At 37.0% G+C, this 22540-nt stretch overlaps 1 protein-coding gene across 1 annotated transcript in view; it reads right to left on the bottom strand.

Annotated features, from left to right (window-relative positions):
• Nucleotides 1-584: 584 nt before the first annotated feature.
• Nucleotides 585-22540, bottom strand: part of LOC142350947 (calcium-binding protein 39-like) — a 613053-nt gene continuing 591097 nt past the window's right edge. The window contains exons 3-8 of the mRNA XM_075402974.1: nt 14266-14382; nt 13615-13784; nt 8004-8130; nt 7085-7144; nt 6743-6808; nt 585-746 (exon numbers count right to left, since the gene is read on the bottom strand). Coding sequence (XP_075259089.1) covers nt 591-746; nt 6743-6808; nt 7085-7144; nt 8004-8130; nt 13615-13784; nt 14266-14382 — 696 coding nt within the window. The 3' untranslated portion in view covers nt 585-590. The remainder of the gene's footprint in view (nt 747-6742; nt 6809-7084; nt 7145-8003; nt 8131-13614; nt 13785-14265; nt 14383-22540) is intronic.

The raw sequence follows: 22540 nt of genomic DNA, 5'->3' as shown, positions 1-22540 counted from the left end.
ACTTAAAAATCATACAGAAATACCTTTATTAGAAACGTAATTGCACCAGTACCAATAAAGTATTCAGAAAGTGAAGTCAACTAGAAACACCTCATATTTTAATTATGCTTGACTCAGAATGTTTTACAAAGAACTTCTTTCCGCTTCATTTTTCTTTCAAACCCCACATATATGATTTAATGGTTACCACAGTTTACCCAATGTGCCCACATTCCCAATCCAAAATACCCAATTGATTCCGTTTGATCTTTTCCTTCAATAATCCGGTTAAAAATTAGCATCCGGTTTTACAAGAATGTTTTATTATACTTCAGCGGATAAATTGCTCCCATGTTGTTTCGTAATGGTCAAATGGAGTATTCATGCACTGAAAACTTGGTAATACTTCGCTACATTTAACAACAGGGTAAATATACCCAATGCATTTTGATATTTTTGTTCATTAATCCGACTAACAATTAGCAGTCGCTATTACAAGTATGTTTTAACGTACTTAATGGCCGTTTTTGGGTATTTTGGCATTGCGTATAGTGGAATTGGGTATAGTGGCATTGGGTATAATTGTATGATTCATGATTGTGACATATCGTTTAAGATGTAACCTTGAATACGTGGAAAGATTCGAACTGTATGCTTCTTGATGCGTCTCTCAATAAATTCATGATCTGTTTCAAGTTGTCCACACTGCTGATGTACTTCGTCATCACAGTGAAATTGTGTCTGTCTAGTAACAGCTCACCCAACAGCTAATAAAACAAACAACATTTCCCATTCAATTTATCATGATACAAATTGGATGATTCCGTTAATACCCCCTATCTTTTGGCCCCCCCCCCCCCACACACACACAGAATATGTACCCCCCCCCCCCCCAACTTCTGCCCCCACAGAAATATGTACCATTCCATACTTAATAATTCTGTGTAATTATTTTGCTTCATGTACTGTTGAGTGTTGCCTATGCACACATTAAGCTGGGAGGGAGCAACAAACAAATTCTGTTAATTAACGAAAATCAAGTCGAGGCCCTGGATTTATCTGTTTGGAACAAGGTACCAGCCATTATCGCCAGCTGTTATTTACGTAATGTGTGTACAACATGATACTGCGATAGATAAAATAGCAGAACGTCAGAAGCATAAACGTCCGGGCTGCGGTTAAAATAAGAACGATCTTAAGCGCAAAGTAAATTAACGGCTTTTATAATTTAAAACACCATGACCCACGCCCCCCCCCCCCACCACCACCACCAAAGAAAAGGAAAAAACATAGCCGGAAGACTTCGTAATCGACTCGAGGAAGAAACTAATCAGTCAATAAGTTCTCCTCACTAAACAAAAACTATTTAAGCATTCTTAGTACAGCTCGGAAAATTAGACTAATCCTAAATATTCTTCACCAATAGCGCCTTTAAAACTATTTGCAGCAGACCGTGCAGTCTTATATAATCTTTAAGATAGACAAATCAATACAAAAGCTCCATAATAGTAGAAACCGAGAAACTGGAAAAAAATGCAGAATCTTTCACAAAAAATCTCTAGAAAAACACTACGTCACAATGATTTCTGTTAGAAACCTTCCCAATTTAGCTCATCTGTCAGTGCGCCCTCACACCCCCCCCCCCAAAAAAAAAAACACAAAAGATAATTAGAAAATTTTTTTGTTCCAGTGAAAACTGCCGTATAAAAATCAAGTGTTTCTTCTAAATAAAAACATATAGAAAAAAGTTGTGTAAAAGATTAAACATACACGGCACACTGTCAGAACATAAAATACGTTCCTTACGCGGGCTCCGAAGTCATTTTTTGAGTGAGGTAAGTCAAGCAATTGACTTAAAAGCAGAAATGACGTCCCGCACCCAAATTTTAACTGCAAAGCAGTAGAAGTCACTGAAGTCACTGAAAATGTCAGTTCCAAGAAGCCAAGTCGTAAAAATCATCGACAGGGACGACAAATTAATAAACATAGCCGGTAGAATACCGGAAACGACTCGAATCGTCGTGCATTATAATCTCTAACATAACCTAACAGAAATCAGAACATCTAAATAGACAAGAGAAAAAAACAAAAGTAGCCCAACAAACCATATTAAAGTGTTTTAAAAATGCCGACAATTTTTTAGGTGCGGGGGAGCTAGGTGGCGTGGGTGGGCAGATAGGTTGGGGAGGTGGGTAGTGCTGGGTTAGTTGGGGGTAGCTAGAAGAAGAGAGGGGGTAGGTGGGGGTAAGTTGGGGGGGGGGGTTGCGGAGGCGGTGGGGGCGGGGTAGGTAGGTTGGGGGGGGGGGGGGTAGATAGGTGGTGGAGGGCGGAGGTAAATGCTCGAACAGAAAGGAAAGAAGTCAAAATTCAAGTCATGAACAAACTTGCTCTCTGCTAAAAAAAACAGAAGAATCTCAATACTCCTCTTCGAGTCGTAAAAAACAACGATTCACCCAATTATAGCCGCTATCGCTTCGCGGCTATTAAGAAATCATTATTTTACAAACTATTTTCTAAGTTTGTGCTATTCTGAATGTATTTTGCGGTTAGACAAACGCCTGTTTCTTAATTAGAGGATACAGGGATTGGCATCAAAACCAATAAGTATTAGAGATGAAAACTAAGGCTTAAAAGAACAAGTTCAAGTAGCGGATACTGATTCTGTTCTTTGATTCTGTTCATTTTAGATTGCTTTGCAAAGAAAGAAACTAGGCTAGAGAAGTCAAAAAACGTCACCGAATCGGCAAAATCGGCAACCGAAACAAATTTTGTTCGACGAGTAGTATAGACTTGAATTTATCAATTATTAAAAAAAGGCTCTCTTTAATGGCGGGCCGAGAAGATGAGGACAGCTATTACTAAAAAACTATTGCAAAGCCCTCAGAAACGATGTAGGCAAAAAAAAACTTTGAAATAGAAATTTGGCCAAATGTGATAGATCTGAATGAAGTTATTTTTTTTCCAAAAGCAAGTCGAAGCTAAAACCCATCAACTAAAAAGATCACTAAGGAACTAAAAACAATCTTTTCAAATTTAACTGAGCGTTACAAAAATTAACATAACCGACTAAACGTCGGAAGAATTGCTTTCGAACGAATAGTGGGAGCTCTAATCAATTGTAGCCTGCTTCAGTCGGGGGGGGGGCTTCAATGGTCGGCTTCAAATAGCCACATTATAGGCAAACATATACCACTACTAAGATTTAAAGTAAAAAATGGCACCAGTTTCGGTGCACTTTTCATTTGACTTTTAGCATTAATTTGCCGCCAATTGAATTCAGCTGCTTGAAATTTTGATTGAGAGAAAATTTTTGATCAAGCGAAACGCAAAAAGTCAAGGGCGTAAAAGTCACTCGAAAAGTCAAAATTGTCAACCGAAATATTATTAAGTAGGATACAAAACTATTGCAAAAAACATATAAAAGCGAGAAGAAAATAGCTCAAAATATAATTGAAGAAAAAACAAAAAGTTCGCTCGTTTGGCGCAAAACTTTTAACGCCAAATTTCTCTCTCTCGCTCTCTCTGTCAGAACAATGAATGAATAGAAAACATAGTAAAACGAAAAAAGAGCGTCAGACGACGAAACAAAAAAACATAGCCGGAAGAATTCCGAAGGCGACTCGAAGCGTCAAAACTTCAAAAACAAAACCGTAATTTCCGCGAAAGGCATTCATTACCTTTTGTATTAAACTATTAACTCATTACCTCCCCATGTCTGATCTAAAAATTGAAAATTAAACCACTGTCACCAAGAGAAACAAAATGCAGCATTATTTTATTGAAAATGTTTGGTAACGTTAAAAAATCCGAAATAGATAAGAAGGTCAAAATAGTGATGGGCTGAAACAGCTGACACGGCTATCATTGCCCTCAAATAAATCATGATTCTAATATCAATAAGATCGGGAAAGCAAACGGCAGATAAATCTTAGAAACAAAGTTAAATTTTTAAAAAAGAATGCTCAAATTTAAGAATCAGAAAAGCACTATAATTATCAAAATTGTCAACCGAAATATTATTCAGTAGGATACAAAACTATTGCAAAAAAACATATAAAAGCGAGAAGAAAATAGCTCAAAATATAATTGAAGAAAAAACAAAAAGTTCGCTCGTTTGGCGCAAAACTTTTAACGCCAAATTTCTCTCTCTCGCTCTCTCTGTCAGAACAATGAATGAATAGAAAACATAGCCGGCAGATTGCCGGAATAGCTGCGAAAGAAGAGACCTGCGTGCCAAATAATAGAGATAGAAACAGATACAGATCTAAATTGAAAAAAAATTGACGCCGCTCAAAAAAAAACTAGGTAAAAAACATTCAGCGATAAATTAATAAAGCTTGTTAAAATTCATTCCACAGAAGCCTCCTATTAGGGATCTTTACTGCACAAATGGGTTCCTTTGACCTGAAACAAATTCAAACTAAACTTAAGTTTTAAAGTGCAAAAGTCATTTTATTGATTGAGGTAAGTCACGTGTGATCAAAATCTACTCACGCAAATAACCTAAAAACTTTTGATAAAGCGAGTGAGAAATGACGTCACGCGCGCAAAAGCCGTTAGTGAGAGGAAGAAGTCATTCAGAAAATTTGACTCTTTCAGCTTTGCTGTGTGAACAAATGTAAAACGAAAAAAGAGCGTCAGACGACGAAACAAAAAAACATAGCCGGAAGAATTCCGAAGGCGACTCGAAGCGTCAAAACTTCAAAAACAAAACCGTAATTTCCGCGAAAGGCATTCATTACCTTTTGTATTAAACTATTAACTCATTACCTCCCCATGTCTGATCTAAAAATTGAAAATTAAACCACTGTCACCAAGAGAAACAAAATGCAGCATTATTTTATTGAAAATGTTTGGTAACGTTAAAAAATCCGAAATAGATAAGAAGGTCAAAATAGTGATGGGCTGAAACAGCTGACACGGCTATCATTGCCCTCAAATAAATCATGATTCTAATATCAATAAGATCGGGAAAGCAAACGGCAGATAAATCTTAGAAACAAAGTTAAATTTTTAAAAAAGAATGCTCAAATTTAAGAATCAGAAAAGCACTATAATTACATTTCTAATCACTGCAATTAAGACACAAAACAGCACACACTTCTCCCTTATTCTACGTATGCTAGACAACATGATTTCAAACTAAATCAAAAAATAAATTGATAATAGAAAAGACATAAGCAGCAGAAGAATACTCAAAGGCCAAAAATTGTTTATTAACACCAAGGCCGGAAAAAAGTAGCAATAGATAGTATTAAGTGGAAATTTTGGAAAATGCTTGTTAGCAAACTCTCAGTACTGCCTTATGTTGAATGAAATCAATTGCAAACCAAAAAAAATGACGAAAATCTAAGAAAAAGCTAAAATCAATCAATTTTATAACAACTGAAAAAACCAATCAACCAAAAATAGGTGCCAAGACAAAGCTAGAATGATACTAACTAGAATGTGAAGAATATGGACACAATTTGAGGAACACAGTAACAAAAATACATTCTTGATTTTTGAAAGTTAAAAATCAAATTACAAAATCAAGAAAAACGAATACATTTCATTGTTCAGCATTCGATACATAGGAAATCTAACTAGTCATCCGATACAAAGATCTTTCCTCCTGAAGAGAACAAAAAAATAGGAAAAAGCAGAATTCAAACATACGAAACATTGAAATAATTTGGAAAAAAATGGTCAAAAAACTGCATTCATGAAAGTTTTAACTTTTTCAAAAACTTAACGCCAAAAAATGATGGAATTTTTATTGAAACTAAGTTAAAGTTCCTCATGTTGCGCAAAAAGACTTTCTAGTAATTAAAACCAAAATACGAACAAAAAACTGACAAAAATCTGAAAAAAAACTACCAACATCGGATTAGCATATGTAAAATTTTATAAAACAAAATTACACCGAGGTAGAAAGAGGCGTTGAGTATATGAATAGTCAAAATGAATCTGCCATATTAACTGATTTTCGGCAAAAAGACGGTTAAAAGATCCAAAAATAAAAAAAATATTAGAAAAAAGCCAAAAATAAACTAAAAAATCAAGAAATATGCACCAATTCTGAACTTGAAACGCATTTTCAGGCTTCGCAAAACACTGTGGTATCAATTGCCGAAGATCACATTTCAATATAGCATCGAATAAAAATAATTTCTACAAAAAACCAAATATCAAGCAAAAAAAAATTCGGCCACTTTGACGAAAAAACGGCTAAAAACGGTTATCTATATATGCCATTCGGTCAAAACCTACTTTTCAAAGTCAAAAAGTCATTCACTAAACGCAGCGCATGATCAAAAAACTTCTCTCGCTGAGAAAAAATTAGTTCACATGGCAATTTTACTCATTTTCGCTTTTAGGTCAAAAGAGCGTCTGAACGAATAGTACTTCCGGTAAAAAAAAACCTTAAGAAAACCAATACTCCTCTTCGAGTCGTAAAAAACCAAGAGCACCGCAATATAGCTACGCTCAGCTTACAGCTTCGCAGCTATAATCACTCCAAGAATTTCTCTGCCTGACACTCTAAACAGTTGTTTTCGAATGTTTAGAGCTTCTGTCTCGCAATGTTCCAACACGAATAGAGCTAGGAATGTTCCCACAAAATTACAACTTTTTAAAAGATAATCTTTCAATAAAATTTGTGATTTCCTGCTCAGCAGATAACTCAATCAAAGTCGATGGAACTAAGGTCAATATTTTTCCTCTCGGAGGAGGTCCAATTTGATTTCAAAACTCAGTTGTCTCCGTGATTGTTTGAACTTACTTTTAAAGACTGTCTTTTGGTGACGTAATTTCCAGAATCCAACAGCACCTTGTACTCTGAGAAAAACTGAAACATGAAATAAACATCTCGCACTTCACACAAAAAGATTAAACTTTGTCTCTCGGCTTAATCACCTGTAATATATATGCAATGTATCTTTTCCGTTAGTCACTCCCCTTACGTTTCGTACCACAAATAGAGAGCAAGTGCTATCACATGGTAAGTTATAATGTTGACGTGTCGCGTGCGGTTGCAGGGTTGCAAACAGTACGCACCCACTAAGCTGGGGGAGGGGCAAACGGAAAAGATCCGCAAATTTTCACATTCATAAATTTCGCTAACCTGATCGTATTCTGAGTCTAAGAATGTGGCCGCAATCTCCTTGTGAACCGTTAACATGTCCTGAAACCATTCCGCCATTTAATAAAACAATTAAATCCCTTTATGTTACCAAATATCAAAATGAACTTTCCGACGAAAGAACTTAACTAGTTCTATTTAGCACAAGTTAACCACACTCTTTATTGTTTCAAAATCAATTCTGTTGTTTCAAAATCAATTCTATTTTATTGTTTTATTGTTTATTGTTTCAAAATTTTATTTTTTCAAAATCAATTCTCCTATGTTACTTCCAATTGATAGTAAGATAATTTCAACATATTTTCAGTTTTTTCAAGATATTTATTCAGTTCAAAAATTCATTTTATATTTACTGTCCTTAAACTATACAAGTGCGTTTGTTCAGCAATTTTTTTAATTCCAGCAAAAACAGCTTTATTAGAACAGTAGAAAAAACCATGCCTAAAATGAACAGATATTAACATTTCTAAATCTTCAGTTCTGACCGAGCTTCAAACTGTCAACCGCCTAAATGCTACTAAAATGATCATCACCATCTATGCCATGTCTATTTTCAATGTTTTTTTAATGGTACTGACTTTAGTGCTACTAAAATGATCATTGAACCTAAATTGAACATATATTAACATTTCTAAATCATCAGTTCTGACCGGGTTTCGAACTCTCAACCTCCTAAATACTACTAAATACCCATCACGATCTACGCCGTGTCTATTTTCAGTTTTTTGAGTGGTACTGACTTTAGTGCTACTAAAATGATCATTGAACCTAAATTGAACATATATTAACATTTGTAAACCTTCAGTTCTGACCGGGTTTCGAACTGTCAACCGCCTAAATGCTACTAAAATGATCATCCCCATCTATGCCGTGTCTATTTTGTTTTTTGAGTGGTACTGACTTTAAAAGAAGAGAAAGCGTCCGAGGAGAGATCGAATGGCTGCATCTCCACAAACTGAAAGTAGCGGAAGAAGTTCTCACTCCCCAACATCAGTCGCGTCAACTCGTCCGAGTACTTTATACAGTACCTAAAATCAAAAATTTTCAAAAAAACCTTTCCAATCAAAAAACCATTCCTGTTATAATTAAATAACTAAATTCACTAAATGGGCTTCAAATTACGTCATCAAAAAGTTGAATGACGTCATTTGAAGTGAAAAAAATTTAAAAATTTGAAGTGAAAAAAAATTTGAAAATTAAAAATTTGAAGTGGAAAAAAAAATAAAATCAATTACAACAACAAGTTGTCTAGTCATAATAATATAATTCAATATTCGTTTTTGTTAGTTCCGACTTGCGTGTAAACGTTTTGCAGTTTCATTTCGGATGATGTCATTCTATGATATTTGACTTCTGACTCTCGAAAGTTGTATTTTCCATCTGCAACATCGTAAATCAAGAGACGGATGCGTTTATATAAAATCAATCGAGTCAATTATATGACTATCTTACTCACAAACAATCTAAGGAATCAATGAACGCTTTTCTAGGTTTGCTGCCCAAAACATTTAGTCCCAAATACACAGTACAATAGTATCAGATCATTATTATTAATAGAATTACCTATAACGCCAGAAAAATCCTAAAAAAGGCTCTCAAGTTTTGCATATTTATGCTTGCTAAAGAGGAGAAGGATAAATTATCTTCTACAAAGGTCGATAGTTATTACCCGGTAAATAAGTTATTTTTTGTTCTGATTCTCATATCGAAATCCACGGGCCGCTTAGGCATGGTACTAGCAATAATAGTATAAAGCATGTCGCATAATTAAAATTATGTTTGATATTTTTTCTGAGCTTTTGAATAACATCTTAAACTTACGGAACAATTTTGGGGGAATTGGCGCCTTGTATTTTTGACGTTAGCTATTATGTCCTGATACGTACAAATTTGCTGGCATTCATATGACTTCAAGTGAAAAGATCTAACACTAAATTTTTCACTGAGGCTCCAGCAGTTGCTTCAGCAGAGGAAGTATCAATGCATATTTGCTTACTGACAAAAAATTGATTGTGGACACTTTTAGTTCAACCCTCATTGAGCTAGTTTTACAATACAGTCACTTTAAAACGCTAGCTTTACCCCAGATTATTAATAGCACAACAATTCTTTCGACCTAAATTGCATTTTATTTGTTTACAACTTTAAATATGAAACCAACTCATTCAGAAACAAAACTCCAATCCACAAAATCGAGATAGTAAGTAGGCGAAATACAATTTCTTAATGGCAGGAAACAAAAACCAAAAATCAAATGATTTCAGATCAACTGATTAGCCGCCAAAGAGACCACTCAGGTCCTTAGTTAAAGAGGCCACTGTGACCGAAGACAAGTGCTAATTGATAAAAATCCAAATTCTCTCCTTAGTTTCAAATCTCTCCTTAGTTACCTTACTTTCTCCTTAGTTTCTCTCCTTCGTTAGCCTAATTGTTGTGATAAACTGATAAAATAGTTATCGATGATCTGCGAGGCAGCAGTTGTGGCATCTGAAATTTTGTTGTACTCTGTTATGGTATTTATTCTTGGAGCCAGCAGTTTACATCGTTCATTGAAGAAGTGGTCTCAAGTTACAAACGGACAATTATTTGACAAAAACATTATTGCGGTCCCGGGCCTCAACCTACATCCAGGAAGCCAAGAGAAACTCAAAGTGGTACTGAATCGTCTAGGTGAAATCCCGGTTGGTTAAACAATTATTATTTGGAACGACGTTATTAACAACTCAATCACAAAGCACCTGTAAGATCCGAGACAACCGCTAAACGCTAACGATCTTATTACTGTGTTACAAAAAATCCGAATATTCATCAGTGGTATAGTCTACTGCCAAAGAAAAGGCGCAAATGTCTTTGAAAAACTTTGTTCAACGAGAATTCCAACTCTCTACATTATCAAGGACCTGCTGTCAAAGAAAAAGCAGAAAGATACCAAAATACCTCTCAAAATTCAGAGCTTCATCAATATTGGAAAAATGAAATCAAAACTTTGACGATCGCTAGGAAAAATTACGGTGATCTGAAACAAATCAAGCAGAAGCAGCGTCCATCAAAATAAAAAAAACTGCCTGACAATTTTTGACTTTGATATCATCTGTCTCACGGAAACCTGGCTGACGGCTGAAATTTCAGATAGTGCACTTTTTGTACCAAACTATGTAATCAACAGAAAGGACAAACAGTCAACTGAAGGCAAATCAAAACACGGCGGTGTTTTAGTAGCTGTCAAAAAATGCATTCCATTTGAAACAGTTAACCTAAAACTAACTCAAGACAACTTTTTGGCACTAAAAATAACAATCAGCGAGACCTCAATTCTATTGGTCTGCATGTATAATTCCCCGCACTGAAGTCGCTATCAATGAACTACTAAAAACTTTTTAAAGCTACTGACAGAATTATGCAACTTAACAAGTCAGGAAATGATTCAATGCACTCTGATTGTAGGCGACATCAACCTTTCAGGGACAAATTGGGAAGCAATGGACTCTAATAATAAATATGAATTAGAGATCCGGGATAAACTGATAGAATCAAACTTCTCGAACATATCAAATCAAACGCTAGATGTTGTCCTCACAAATAATCCGCATCCAGTGGTAGAATGCTATCAACATCAAAAACTTCACAGGAGCTTCGAGGTAAACAAGATGCAGTGTTTAAATCACCTGCCAATTCTGAATTCTGTTGTGTTTCTCGGTACAGTTGTCAAAAACTGAAACACGTGCCGTAAATTGGCCTTCAAAAGAGCTGACTGGAAAAACTGAATCAAGCCATTGAGGAAAACGTCTTCAAACCCTTCTGTTTTAGTAATGTTGACGCATTACTAAACCAGTGGTACACGTGGATTAGACATCATATCAACAATCACATTCCCAAAGTAACAAAACATCGAGCAGTACTGCCTCCTTGGGCCAGTAAGGAAACTTCTCACATGATGAAGCAGTTGAACACCAAAAAGAAAACTTGGAAATATTTGAATCTTAGTAGACTCCTCAAACTAAAGAAGCTGGAGAAGCAGATTTTGAAACAACTGGACATCGATCTAAACATTTTTGCAGACAAAATTTTCACAAGCAGGCGTATTAGCAGTATACAAAAATGCCTGAAATGTATCCGAAAGTCCTCTGTTTTGCCAGCAACAATCAAATTCGGTAATGAAAAAGCCAGTAGTGACAGCGAAAAAGCCACCCTTTTCAATTTGTTCTTCAAAAGTATATATAAGAGTAAAGAGCCTCCTCTACTAATTTACACAAAAAGCAAGCTTAACTTTATAAAACTTCACGCCTGGAAATTGAAGAGCTCTCACAAAACTTAGACCTGAACAAATCAACAGGCCCCGATAACCTAGGAAATATTATCCTCAGAAATTGCGCTAAGACTTTGAGTAAATCTCTCCTATTACTGTTCCAAGCAATCCTGAAAAGAATTTTCCTGGAGCTCTGGAAACTAAGCCAAATCACGCCAGTATATAAAGAGGGAAGTAAAGCCGATGTCAACTGCTATAGACCCATAAGTATTTTAATGCAGCGTCTCAAGGCTGTTGCAAAGAATAATTTTCAACCGAATATACTCACATTGCAAAGACAACCTCTTTGAAAACCAATATGGATTTAGACAGAGGGGGTCCACTACAACTCAATTACTTTTTCAGAACTTTTTGTACGCCAAAGTTGCGATGTGAAAACGAAAGAGTTGTCAGTCCTCTACTTAGACTTTGTAAAGGCCTTCGACAAAGTCTGCCACAACAAACTAACAGAAAAACTGGATTTATTCGAAATTGGAGGAAACCTTCTAAAGCTGATTGAAAGCTACCTTAATAGAAGGAAACAGTGCGTCAAAATTAATGCATTGTCCGAAAAATTAGAAATCACTAGCGGTGTTCCACAAGGGTCAATCTTAGGTCCGTCTCTCTTGCTCATCTTCAGAAATGACCTTCCATCAGAAACTCCTCTCACCTCGATTTCGCAGACGACTTCAAACTGATAAGCTTAAATCAGGAGGAATTAAAAAAGCGTGGAAGGAATCGAAAACTGGTGCGATCGAAATCACAAGACACTAAATGCATAAAAATGTAAACTTCTCTCTCTCAAAAGTGAACAAAAAGCCTCACTAAAAATCAGGAGCTAGTAGAGGTTGATAGTCAAGGGGACCTTGGTTTGATTGTCTCCAAAAATCTTAATTAGAATAGCAACTGTAATCACAGGCTTTCAAAAACAAAGCATTCTACCATATAAAACGAAGCATGACCGACAGCGCCTCATTAAAAAATAAATTGAATGCCTACACTGGCTATGTCGTGCCAATACTATCAAACTGTTCTCAAACTTGGCTCCCAAACAGACAACAGATGGAGAAAAGCTACAAAAAAGAGCCAGTTCATGGATACTAAGTGGAAGGAACTGCACCTACAAAGAAAAGCTAATAGCACTTAAACTGTTGTCCCTAAGCTTGTATGTCGAAATGCACTATTTACTACTTCTACCATTGTTACTTGACAACAAATTCGACATCAAAGTAAACTTCGAATATCAAGACTTTGAAAAGACTAGACAAAGCGCAAGAGGGTATTTAAAAACAGCAAAAAATTGTCTAAGGAAGACTGATGAAAACTTCTTTCACGGAGCCAAACTACTCTACATCTTTTCCAAAGTTCCTTCTAATTCAACACAACTATCGAGCAAAAAAAACAGGCACTTAAATTTAGCTCCTGGGGTAACCGTCACCAGTATGAAAGTTGCTTTACTTCTTGGCGCGTAATCAAGTAGTTTCAACAAAAGACGAAGTAGAAAAGAAGCCACTATGAGACGAATGATAGTATCAGCATCCCTTCGCGGCTGTCATTTACTAAATTTTAGGCAAAATTGTCCCAAACAATTTGTTTCTTTAATATGGGTTATAGGCAGTTGCTAATTACTCCTACTCATGAAAATAAACTCCTGAATTTCCGAATAAAAAGATTGAACAAATTAAAGTATAGTCGCGTATATACGGAAACACATTTTTGACAGCTACTAATAGCCAACAAAACATGGTCATCAAATTAACCCAAAATACCAGTACAAAAAAACCGTTCATACTTCTTCTACATGAGACGGCCGAGCTGCTAATGAAAAGAATGTGAGAATCGTTGTTAATTGGTAAACATAAACCGACTAATGTTGGAAGAATTGCTCTCGAACGACAGGCGGGTAGAAAAACATTTGCCCCCAACGGGATTCGAACCGATGATCCTCCCGCTTCATAACCATATGCACTACCGACTGTGTTATTTGGCCCTTATTTTGCTTTGCTGTAACCGATTTTATATTAGCAAACAAGCTTTACTTCGGAGTGAGAGCAATAGAGATCACACAAAAATGAAGAACGAAAGCGTGAAGATGTAACTTGAGAAGTCGAAGAATGTTCTAGACGAAAAGCGCAAAAACGGTCAAGAGAAAATTTTGCATTAAAAAAGACGAGCACGTTTACAATAATTGCTACGAACTTCGCTCGAGGGCTATTAATTAGCTCACCGTAGCATAGTTCCACAAGTGAGAGCGACATCTTGGCCTCTATTGTAGCAGATCATTAAGTCGTATATGAACTGTGTCTGTTTGTTGATAAGATAGTCAACCGTTGGCTTGTTCGTTCCTATCTTCCGATTCACGAGGTGGTAGAAAATCTCTGTCACCAGCTTGCGACTCTGTAACAAAAATTGAAGGGTTCATTGGTATTATAGTGCCACCAGCTCAGTTCCGAAGTTCGCTGTATCAATAGCATTGTACCAACAAGTAAAGAGTATGAAAAAGTGACTGAGTTCTCACATGGGGGGGGGGGCGGTGGGTGCACTATAAATTAAGACAGGTAATGCTTACTTAACCTATGATATTATGTAGTGTCCCCCCACAATGAGACCCCGTCAGCTTTTTATATTACCTATATACACCTGAAAAAGCACTCATTTGATATTAAAAATTGTCTCCGTAATGACCCCAGAATGTTATACGACTGCCGTTTTCAATGTGATATAATACTGTAGGTACCGTTGTGTCGGCTGCGCCCCCAATAAGCTACGATACTCTAGCGGAGCATATCCAAAATCATACATCCTCATTAACAAGAAGAGTCTAAACCGTGCATATATCGTTAATGAACGTTATCTTCAAAACTCGGCCAAAACTTACTTCGAAGCCAATTTTGTCGAGGTGCAGCAGAAGAAGAGGAAATACATTCCGAGAGTGGATTTCTTGGCTGACTTGTTGGATCAGATCTGACGAGGATTCTTCGCTCGAAATCATTGCCTGAAACAAGAAAGCTAAATCTTCTTTCGTTTAGAGCCCGCTGGTTAAAATTTACAAGTAATAAAATGATTTAGATGTTTAAGTTTTCGCGAATTATCTGACTTTCTTTATTCTGGGTTATTTTTGTGCATTTATGTGTCTGTTTGTAATAAATTTTTGATAAAGTTTTGGTTTGTAGAATTAGTTTCTCAAGTGTACAAGTTCTTACACTGCGACTAACTGTTAGTATCTTTACCGACATTGCTTTCTTTAAATTATTTATATTGGTTATTATTTTTCAAATAAAAAATATTTATTTCAAATAAACAAAACTTACACTAATGCTAACTAACAACTGCCTCAATTCAATCATCATTTCAGAGCTGGCGTTTTTTGCAACTGAAGTTGCCAGGTGACGAAATCTGAGATTGAGATTTAGCTTGAGTAATATTAAAAATTGAAATATTGTTCTCATTATTTCCTTCAGGTTTATGACAGATAGTATGAAAAGATGGTGTAAAAAATAAGAAAAGCATTAAGAACAAAGCATATAGGACAATATCCAAGGAAACATTTTACGTTTTACTCAAGCTTGAGTTTCCGGATCATTCTGCGTCATTTCCTGCCTTAGACTATTACCGACGGCTATCTTGCAGGATCTTGTAAGGTTCTTGCAAGAAAACGTCCGGATCTTGCAACTTGCGAGATTAGCGTCATTTGCAAGAATCTTGCAAATTCTCGCCGGATAAGCGTCATTTGCAAGAATCTTGCAAGATTAGCGTCATTTGCAAGAATCTTGCAAGATTAGCGTCATTTGCAAGAATCTTGCAAGATTTGCCGGATAAGCGTCGGAGTTTGTCTGGGGTGGCTTCATAAATCGCTTTCCTGGTGCTGTTTCAAAATTTTTGACGAGCGGAACATAACGTTGGCCAGTCGAGCCCGTCGATCCGTTAGGTTTTCAGCTGAAACCGTTTATATCCAGTCTATCTCATACTAATACTTGATACAACACTCACAAAGGCAGCAACCCAAGCCGTTGCAGCTCAGCTGATTTGTCAAGAACGTCCAAAAAGCTGCTTTCTTCTGAAACACTTTTATATCTCTTAGACTCATCACTTGCTTCCCACATTCCTGTTTCATAGGAAAGCATTGGGAGATTGAAGCTGCTTTAAAAAGCTTTGCGTGAAATATAATGAGATACGCAAAAGTTTTGATATATCAGAGAGAACTAATTCAGTGCTTTGTCGTATCTTCTAAAAGTTCGAGCAGACGATGAAGTCAGATGAGACAACGCCGAGGTCATTTTACAATACAGCATACTCGAGTTACGATCGTGCGAGTTTCTCTCTCATTACTCAGAATTTAACCTTTTCACAAGTTGACCTTAATCACGTTTAAGGTCAACTAGCATCTATAAGAAGGTTGACAATGTCCCCTTCAATCTCACTTCTAATAATCTGGTTAGCAGTAGCATTCGTTCATAATTTTACCTGGCAAGTCGGTTATCAAAATATTTGCAAACAGCGGTCTCAAGACGTAAAGATCTCTTAAGACGTCGTTTCCATTCTCCGCTATTGGGTACTTCCTTTAGTTAACCTTCTATGAGGTTCAAGACGAGTCCACTTTGCTCTCAAATTCCAAAAAGTTTCCACTCAATAACTCTCTCACATCGCTTTTCAAAATTGGGTATAAGGTCTCCAGGGAATGCCACCCATGAATCTTTTCGAATTGATTTTATTTTGGAAGACACCATGCTATTCGAGAGTGATACACCCAATTATTAAAAATGAGGGTCTCCATGGCCTCCGATTATTTCAAAACTGTGATTCGAATTTTATTTGCAACTGATTGCTTGCCACCGCCCGGGAAAAAATGGAATGACAACTTTGATTATCCAGTACTTGAAACTCCATTTGTTACCGATGATATTGGGAACAAAATGAAAGCGCCTACAAGTAGCCATTTGAGAAAAAGAAGTTGCCATAGTAAAAAGTTTCATGCTAATATGACCACAATCTCGTACGTCCGGCCTTCAATAGGATTTTGAATGTGATGCAAAACAGCATATTCAGAGGAGCTTCTAACGTCGCTAAAGAAATATTAAGTTAGCAAACCTTAATTCCCAACGAGGAACAAACGTATACGTCCTTGGCCTACCAGAGCGAAACGACGAGAGAGAAACAACCAAGGCAGTGAATGATATCCTTGAGCTAATCGCCAAACGAACTCCCTGAAAGAGAAAGCCCAAAAAGAGGGAAATACGCCGTGAGAAGTCCCAGAAGCACTGCAAGTCAAATGGAAATATAGAATTGTACCGACATTCATTACTGGAGCACGATGCCATACCCGAGAGGCACTAAATCTAAATAGAATTGGTGTAAACAACATCGGGAACCTCATCAAAGAAAAGTTATCTAAAGCGACTTAAAACTCGAAGTGCAGGTACCACGAAATATTGAAGAATACGAGTATCGACACAACGAGGGCTAGAGTGCGACGTTCGTTCCTCGAACGCAGTTTCATCCACGTGATATAAGTGCTTTTCAGAATTATCTTATTTCTCCAAGGCCCCTTCAGGTGTTAACAAGAAAACAGCATCGGTTTTCTTATACAAGCCCAGGAATGTATAAGAACTCAACACTAGTCTGCTGAGAGCATATACATTCCTGTCAAAATGAGCAAGAAAGAAGTTCATCAATGCAAACGAGAGATCTTACGTCTGCTTCCTGCGATGCTCATATGCATCTAACGTCCGAAATCACTGCTCTCAGTAGAATGAAATGGTATCAAAAAACTCGGTACGAATGCTATGTAACACTTGAGTAGACAATAAAGAAAACGATAATTCCATACGCTCCAAAAACTTTGGAAACTTTAAACGACAAGTTGAAAAAAAACTTGAAAACTTTGATGTTCCAGCAAAACTAAAAATCATGGAGAAGTGCCTGACAGATACGGTTGACAAGAAACTGGAAAAGGCCACCGAAGCACGCAACAAAGTGGCGGAAAATGCCGCTGTCATTACTGTGGACATACACAGGAAGACCACTCGAGAACGCATAAATCCCAGAACAGAAGGGACCTGCTAAATCTATCGAGAAACCCTAGTCCACACCACAGCAAAGTTAACAACAAACCGAAGTTGATTGGAGTAAATCCTGAAACACGAGACATTAAACGACTTGGAAGATTCAACACTAAGAGCAAAACCAAGAACAGTTTTAGTGAAATTATCAAACGAGTTCGACGCGAAACTGGTCATTTCCCCGATTAGACTCTGCAGAGACGCTCCGAAAGCAATCAATGCGTTTATTCTTCTTGCACTAACAAAAGACGACGGTGATAAAGACACCAAGCTCTCAAAAGAAGACATCAACTGGTTGAAGTAGGTGTTCCCAGTGAAAAGTTGAAAATAAGAAATCTAGATAGGCTAATGATGGAGTAAAAGTACATTTATCAACAGAGGAGTAGTTCGGCTGTTGAGGTTTTCCACATATCCTTCAACCGAATACAAGTTAGTTAAACTTCGAAAGCAGAACCAAGCTTCTTTAGTACAAGTGTCAATCTATCAAACAAGGCGAATCGTGATAATGTGCACAGCACATTATGTTCCGACCCCCCCCCCAACCACTTCGAACGCCCTCCACGCATACATGATTGTGTGTGTGTGTGTGTGTGTGTGTGTGTGTTTGGGTATGTGTGTGTTTTTGTGTATGTATGTTTTTTTTTGGGGGGGGGATGATATTTAGTACTTTGGGGACACCGACTTTTTTCCCAACAATATAACTTCTGTTGACTTCTATAGATTGAGATGAGCAAAAAATTCTTTGTCGCTGCAATTTTTGACTTGGCGCGAAATCATCAGCAGCAAAACAACTCTGCCAAAAATCACAACTTTTTTGATGATTTGAACGCACGTTTGATTTCTGCAAACACAATACAATTTACTCCCATTTTAATTATCACCATCAGAATGAGGTCAAAGCTATTATTGCAACCATCAGTTTTGGAACCAATCTATCCCCCCCAGCAAAGTGGGTATGTAACTTTGGGTCTTTCCCAATATAGCCCCCACCAGCTTAGTTGTCAGATAACCTATAGCCCCCATCATGGTAATTATACCATAATGGGGGCTAAAATTTCATGGGGGGTCTATAATGGGAACGACCCGTAACTTTTACGCCACCCCACGCCTACATGCTAATGTTTTGCACAGTAATACTCTGCATCACAACACATGAATTGTAAAACGTAGTAATAAGAAACAAGGTACGGAGGGCGGGGGAAATAGATCCCATAATTCTCCCCCCATATCTAAAAGATAGACCGACACATTTTTTTATAAATTTTTAGTTGAAACAGGCTACAATTAATGGCTCTATTTGTTTTGATATCAGAATAAAAATGAGGCTTTGACGATGCGTCCGCTGTGAGCAATTAGTGTCAATTACAGGAGATGGCCAAAAACACAAAATTAATGACTATTTCATGCTGACTACTTGACGCGACATACGCAAATTATTTATGTGAATTGTACTTGGTACCAACCAAGCAATTGCACTAATGAAAGAGAGTCTTGTCTTAATTAGTGGAACTACCAGCTTCTGAAACAATTCCGACAACCAATTAATCTTTTGAGCTCGAAATTGTCAGTACGGGATGTAATTTATCTGATAATTGAAAACTGAATTTCTGACAAGCCCTTCTTTGATGTGCGGTAACATAAACCAATGCATAATATTAATAAGAAAACCTGGGGCAATAAAATAGATATTTTTTGAGTTCTTTCTGAAAAACAAGACAATTGGAATATTAACAATAAAAGCTTTCAGACAAATTAAAAAAATTCTTTCTTAAGTGGTCACTTTGACACCACGAAAATGTCAATATGATAACTAAAAAAATATATTACCTGATCAGGGATTTTTCAAAAAAACTTATATAATCTATTTCAAAGGGCTTTTCAATGATGTGACACATGCTTTTATCGGAAAAGTGAAAAAAAACTGTAAAAGTGAACAAAAACGCCAGAATGATCACAAAATTTTGGAGCTCGATAACTCCCTGTAAAAAATGAATTTCGAAAAAATCTTTTTAATTCTATAATCTACGCTGGACGGGCTTTTTAATGATACCACTCATAAGTTTCTACGATGAATATATCGATCGGCGAAAATTCACTGAACAAAAAAAAACCCATTTGAGTATATAGTTCCTCCCCCCCATATGATGGGGTCGGAACAAAAAACAATTTATATCTTTGTGAAACGTTGTTGAACGATCAGCTCCTCAGAACTAATGCTACACAATTATACCACAATTACACACTGACCGCTAACTCTAAGATAACAAAAAGCACCTGGCAGAGATCTGATTGCGGTCACAAACTCCTTGGCATATGAATTTATGAAGCCAGATCCGCCTGATTCATGTGTTGCGTACAAAGTCAGACTAAACCGTACAGAAATTGAGTTACATTCTTTCTACAATCAACCGAGCCAAAGCCCTTTTAGATACTTTTAATGACTTTCAACTACTTAACAAAATCATATCCGGGCACCAGCTTGTCATAATTTGCGGATATCTAACTTTTCCGCTGATAACCTGGTTTACCTTTAACAACGATGATAGCAAAGGGTAACTAATTCTGGATTTTCTGGAGAAGCTTCTAAAACCAGCGCTTGCATTTCCAGCTTACAATGAGAATGTTCTGGAAGTCGAGTTCCTCCAGAAATGCGTGGAAATTGCTACCACAGACGGAATGTCTGAATCAGCCCAAAACTGCTCCGATCAAATGCTATCCATTTGTCAATAAAATTCGCAGTCAAGGAAACAAAGAATACTTTCTCATTTTTTTGAAGCAATGGTTCAACAGACTTGGAAGACAGAACGGGTATCTGAACACAAAGCGGTTTAGTCCTGCTCTCTTTACTAACAACATGCGGGGCGACTTCGATCAACATCTTTCAAATTTGTCTGATTTTAATGTACCTCGTCGTACTTGACATCGGCAAGCTGCCCCGCCATGGATCTCAACAAACTCATCAAATCTCATCAAGAGCCTTAAGACTCAGAAAAAAACTCCTGATTAATAAACCTACAAACTATAGGCAACAGAAATTTAAAACATTAGGAAATTAATGGGTCACAGAGGTTGAAAGAAAGGAGTACCGGGAGAAAACTTTGCGGTCTAGAAAAAACGGTAATATTCAATAATCTGAAGAGTCTTAACAAATCTTCCAGTCTACCAACGATGATTAAAAGGTGACAAGCGAAGTATCTATCTAAATGAAAACGTCAATCTATTGAATCAGTTTTTCTTCCTATCAGTCTTGTCTGCGAAGAAAAGTTTCAGTTTAAAAGCAATCAATTTCCAAAAGCAACATTGACAAGTTTTGAAATTTCCAAGGAAACAATGATGATGACATATCTCCAAACTTTTTCCAGCAAAATTCCAGCGAAATATTAACCCAACACTACATACAATGCTGAAAAAGATCAAACAACTTTGCAACTTCCTGATAATTGGAAAATTGCAGCCGTGATCCCTATTTTCAAGACAGGCGATCGCAAACAAATACTTAGATATAGACCTGTTTCGCTGCTAAATTTTTTAGAGAAGTTTTAGAGAAATGTATTTGCCTTAGACTGCATGACAATTCCTCTGGGTCTTTATATAAACAACAGCATCGTTTTGTCAAGAACAATCTCTTCTGACGAACGCATTTCTTTTCTGAAAGCATTTTGACGAAAACCGAGACGCAAAAATTATTGCTTTCTATGCAGACTGATCCGGGGCATTCGATAAAGTACATCATCTTGAGTTAGTGAGAAAACTAGCAGATTGGTGTAAGAGGCTGCCTATTAACTATCTTTTTTTTGCTTTTCCAAAAACATAACCGACTAAACGGCGGAAGAATTGCTCTCGAACGACTAGTGGGAGCTCTACTCAATTGCAGCCTGCTTCAGTCGGGGGGGGGGGGGGAGCTTAAATGGAATTAAGAAGTTCAATAGCAGGCTTCAAATAACCACATTAGAGGTTAACATATACCACTATTAAGATTTAAAGTTAAAAAAGCACCAGTTTCGGCGCTCTTTTCATTTGACTTTTAGTATTAAATTGCCACCAATTGAGTTCAGCTGCTTGAAATTGTGATTGAGAGAGAATTTTAGATCACTCGAAATGCAAAAAGTCAGGGGCGTAAAAGTTACTCGAAAAGTCAAAGTTGTCAAGCAAAAAATTTGCATAAAAAGACACACATTTACAATTGCTTTGAACTTCGTTCCAGAGCAATTAAAAAACAGACAATGTCATAGTGAACAATAGTAATTCTGAGGTATTAGAGGCGTCAAGTGAAGTCCCACAAGGGTGCCTGCAGAGTCCATTTTTTTTGTTTCCATCAACGATGTTCCAGACGTTCTCGTTTTCGGAGATCACTATGCAAACTACAAGGAAATGCAAGACCGTCTGCATTTTGTTGTTGTTGGGGATTTTCTTTACAGAAGGGATCTCTCAAAACAGTTATAGAAAATTAGTCCATGTCTCTCTGCAGTGTTGACAGTCACAACACATCTGCCACGTGCAGACGTTTTCTGGTTTGTACCGCATCATGATATCATTCCACATTTGCTTTAGAATTCTGTGTTTTAAGCCGTGTTGATTTCCGAAGTCAATGCTGCGATGAAGTCTGTTGGCTATCCTTTGGGTGCGAAAAAAGAATTCGCCGCGAGATTTTTCGAGTGGTTTTTTCGTTAAGTCAAAGTAATAGTCTCTTCTCATTGCTCTATTTCCAGGCAGCACCGGCTGTTTTGTATTTGTCGGTTGATTTTGTTGAAGACTTGATAGTAGTAGATCATTGAGCTGATAGTACATTGGCAAGGGTAGTAGATTTGACAAACGTAGTTGTTCGATGTAACTCAGTGTCTTGCTATTTGTTATCCAGGACACAACCTTTCGTTGAAACCGTTCCAAGTTTCGCATATCTCCTCGGTTTAAGTTACAGCACGAGAATCCGTACATTAGAACTGGCAGAATCATCGATTTGTAAAGTCCCAGTTTGGTGCGCATATTAACTTTAAAGGCTACATTTCTCAGGGAATAGAAGACTCGGTTAGCTTTCTTCATTCTTTCCTCTAAGTGGATTTTCCAAGCCAAATCGGATTGTATCCGAATCCCTAA

Source organism: Convolutriloba macropyga, chromosome 12, assembly GCF_964194025.1.
Source record: "Convolutriloba macropyga chromosome 12, txConMacr16.3, whole genome shotgun sequence".
NCBI classification, from domain to species: domain Eukaryota; kingdom Metazoa; phylum Xenacoelomorpha; order Acoela; family Convolutidae; genus Convolutriloba; species Convolutriloba macropyga.
This window is presented reverse-complemented; position numbering and strand designations above follow the sequence as displayed.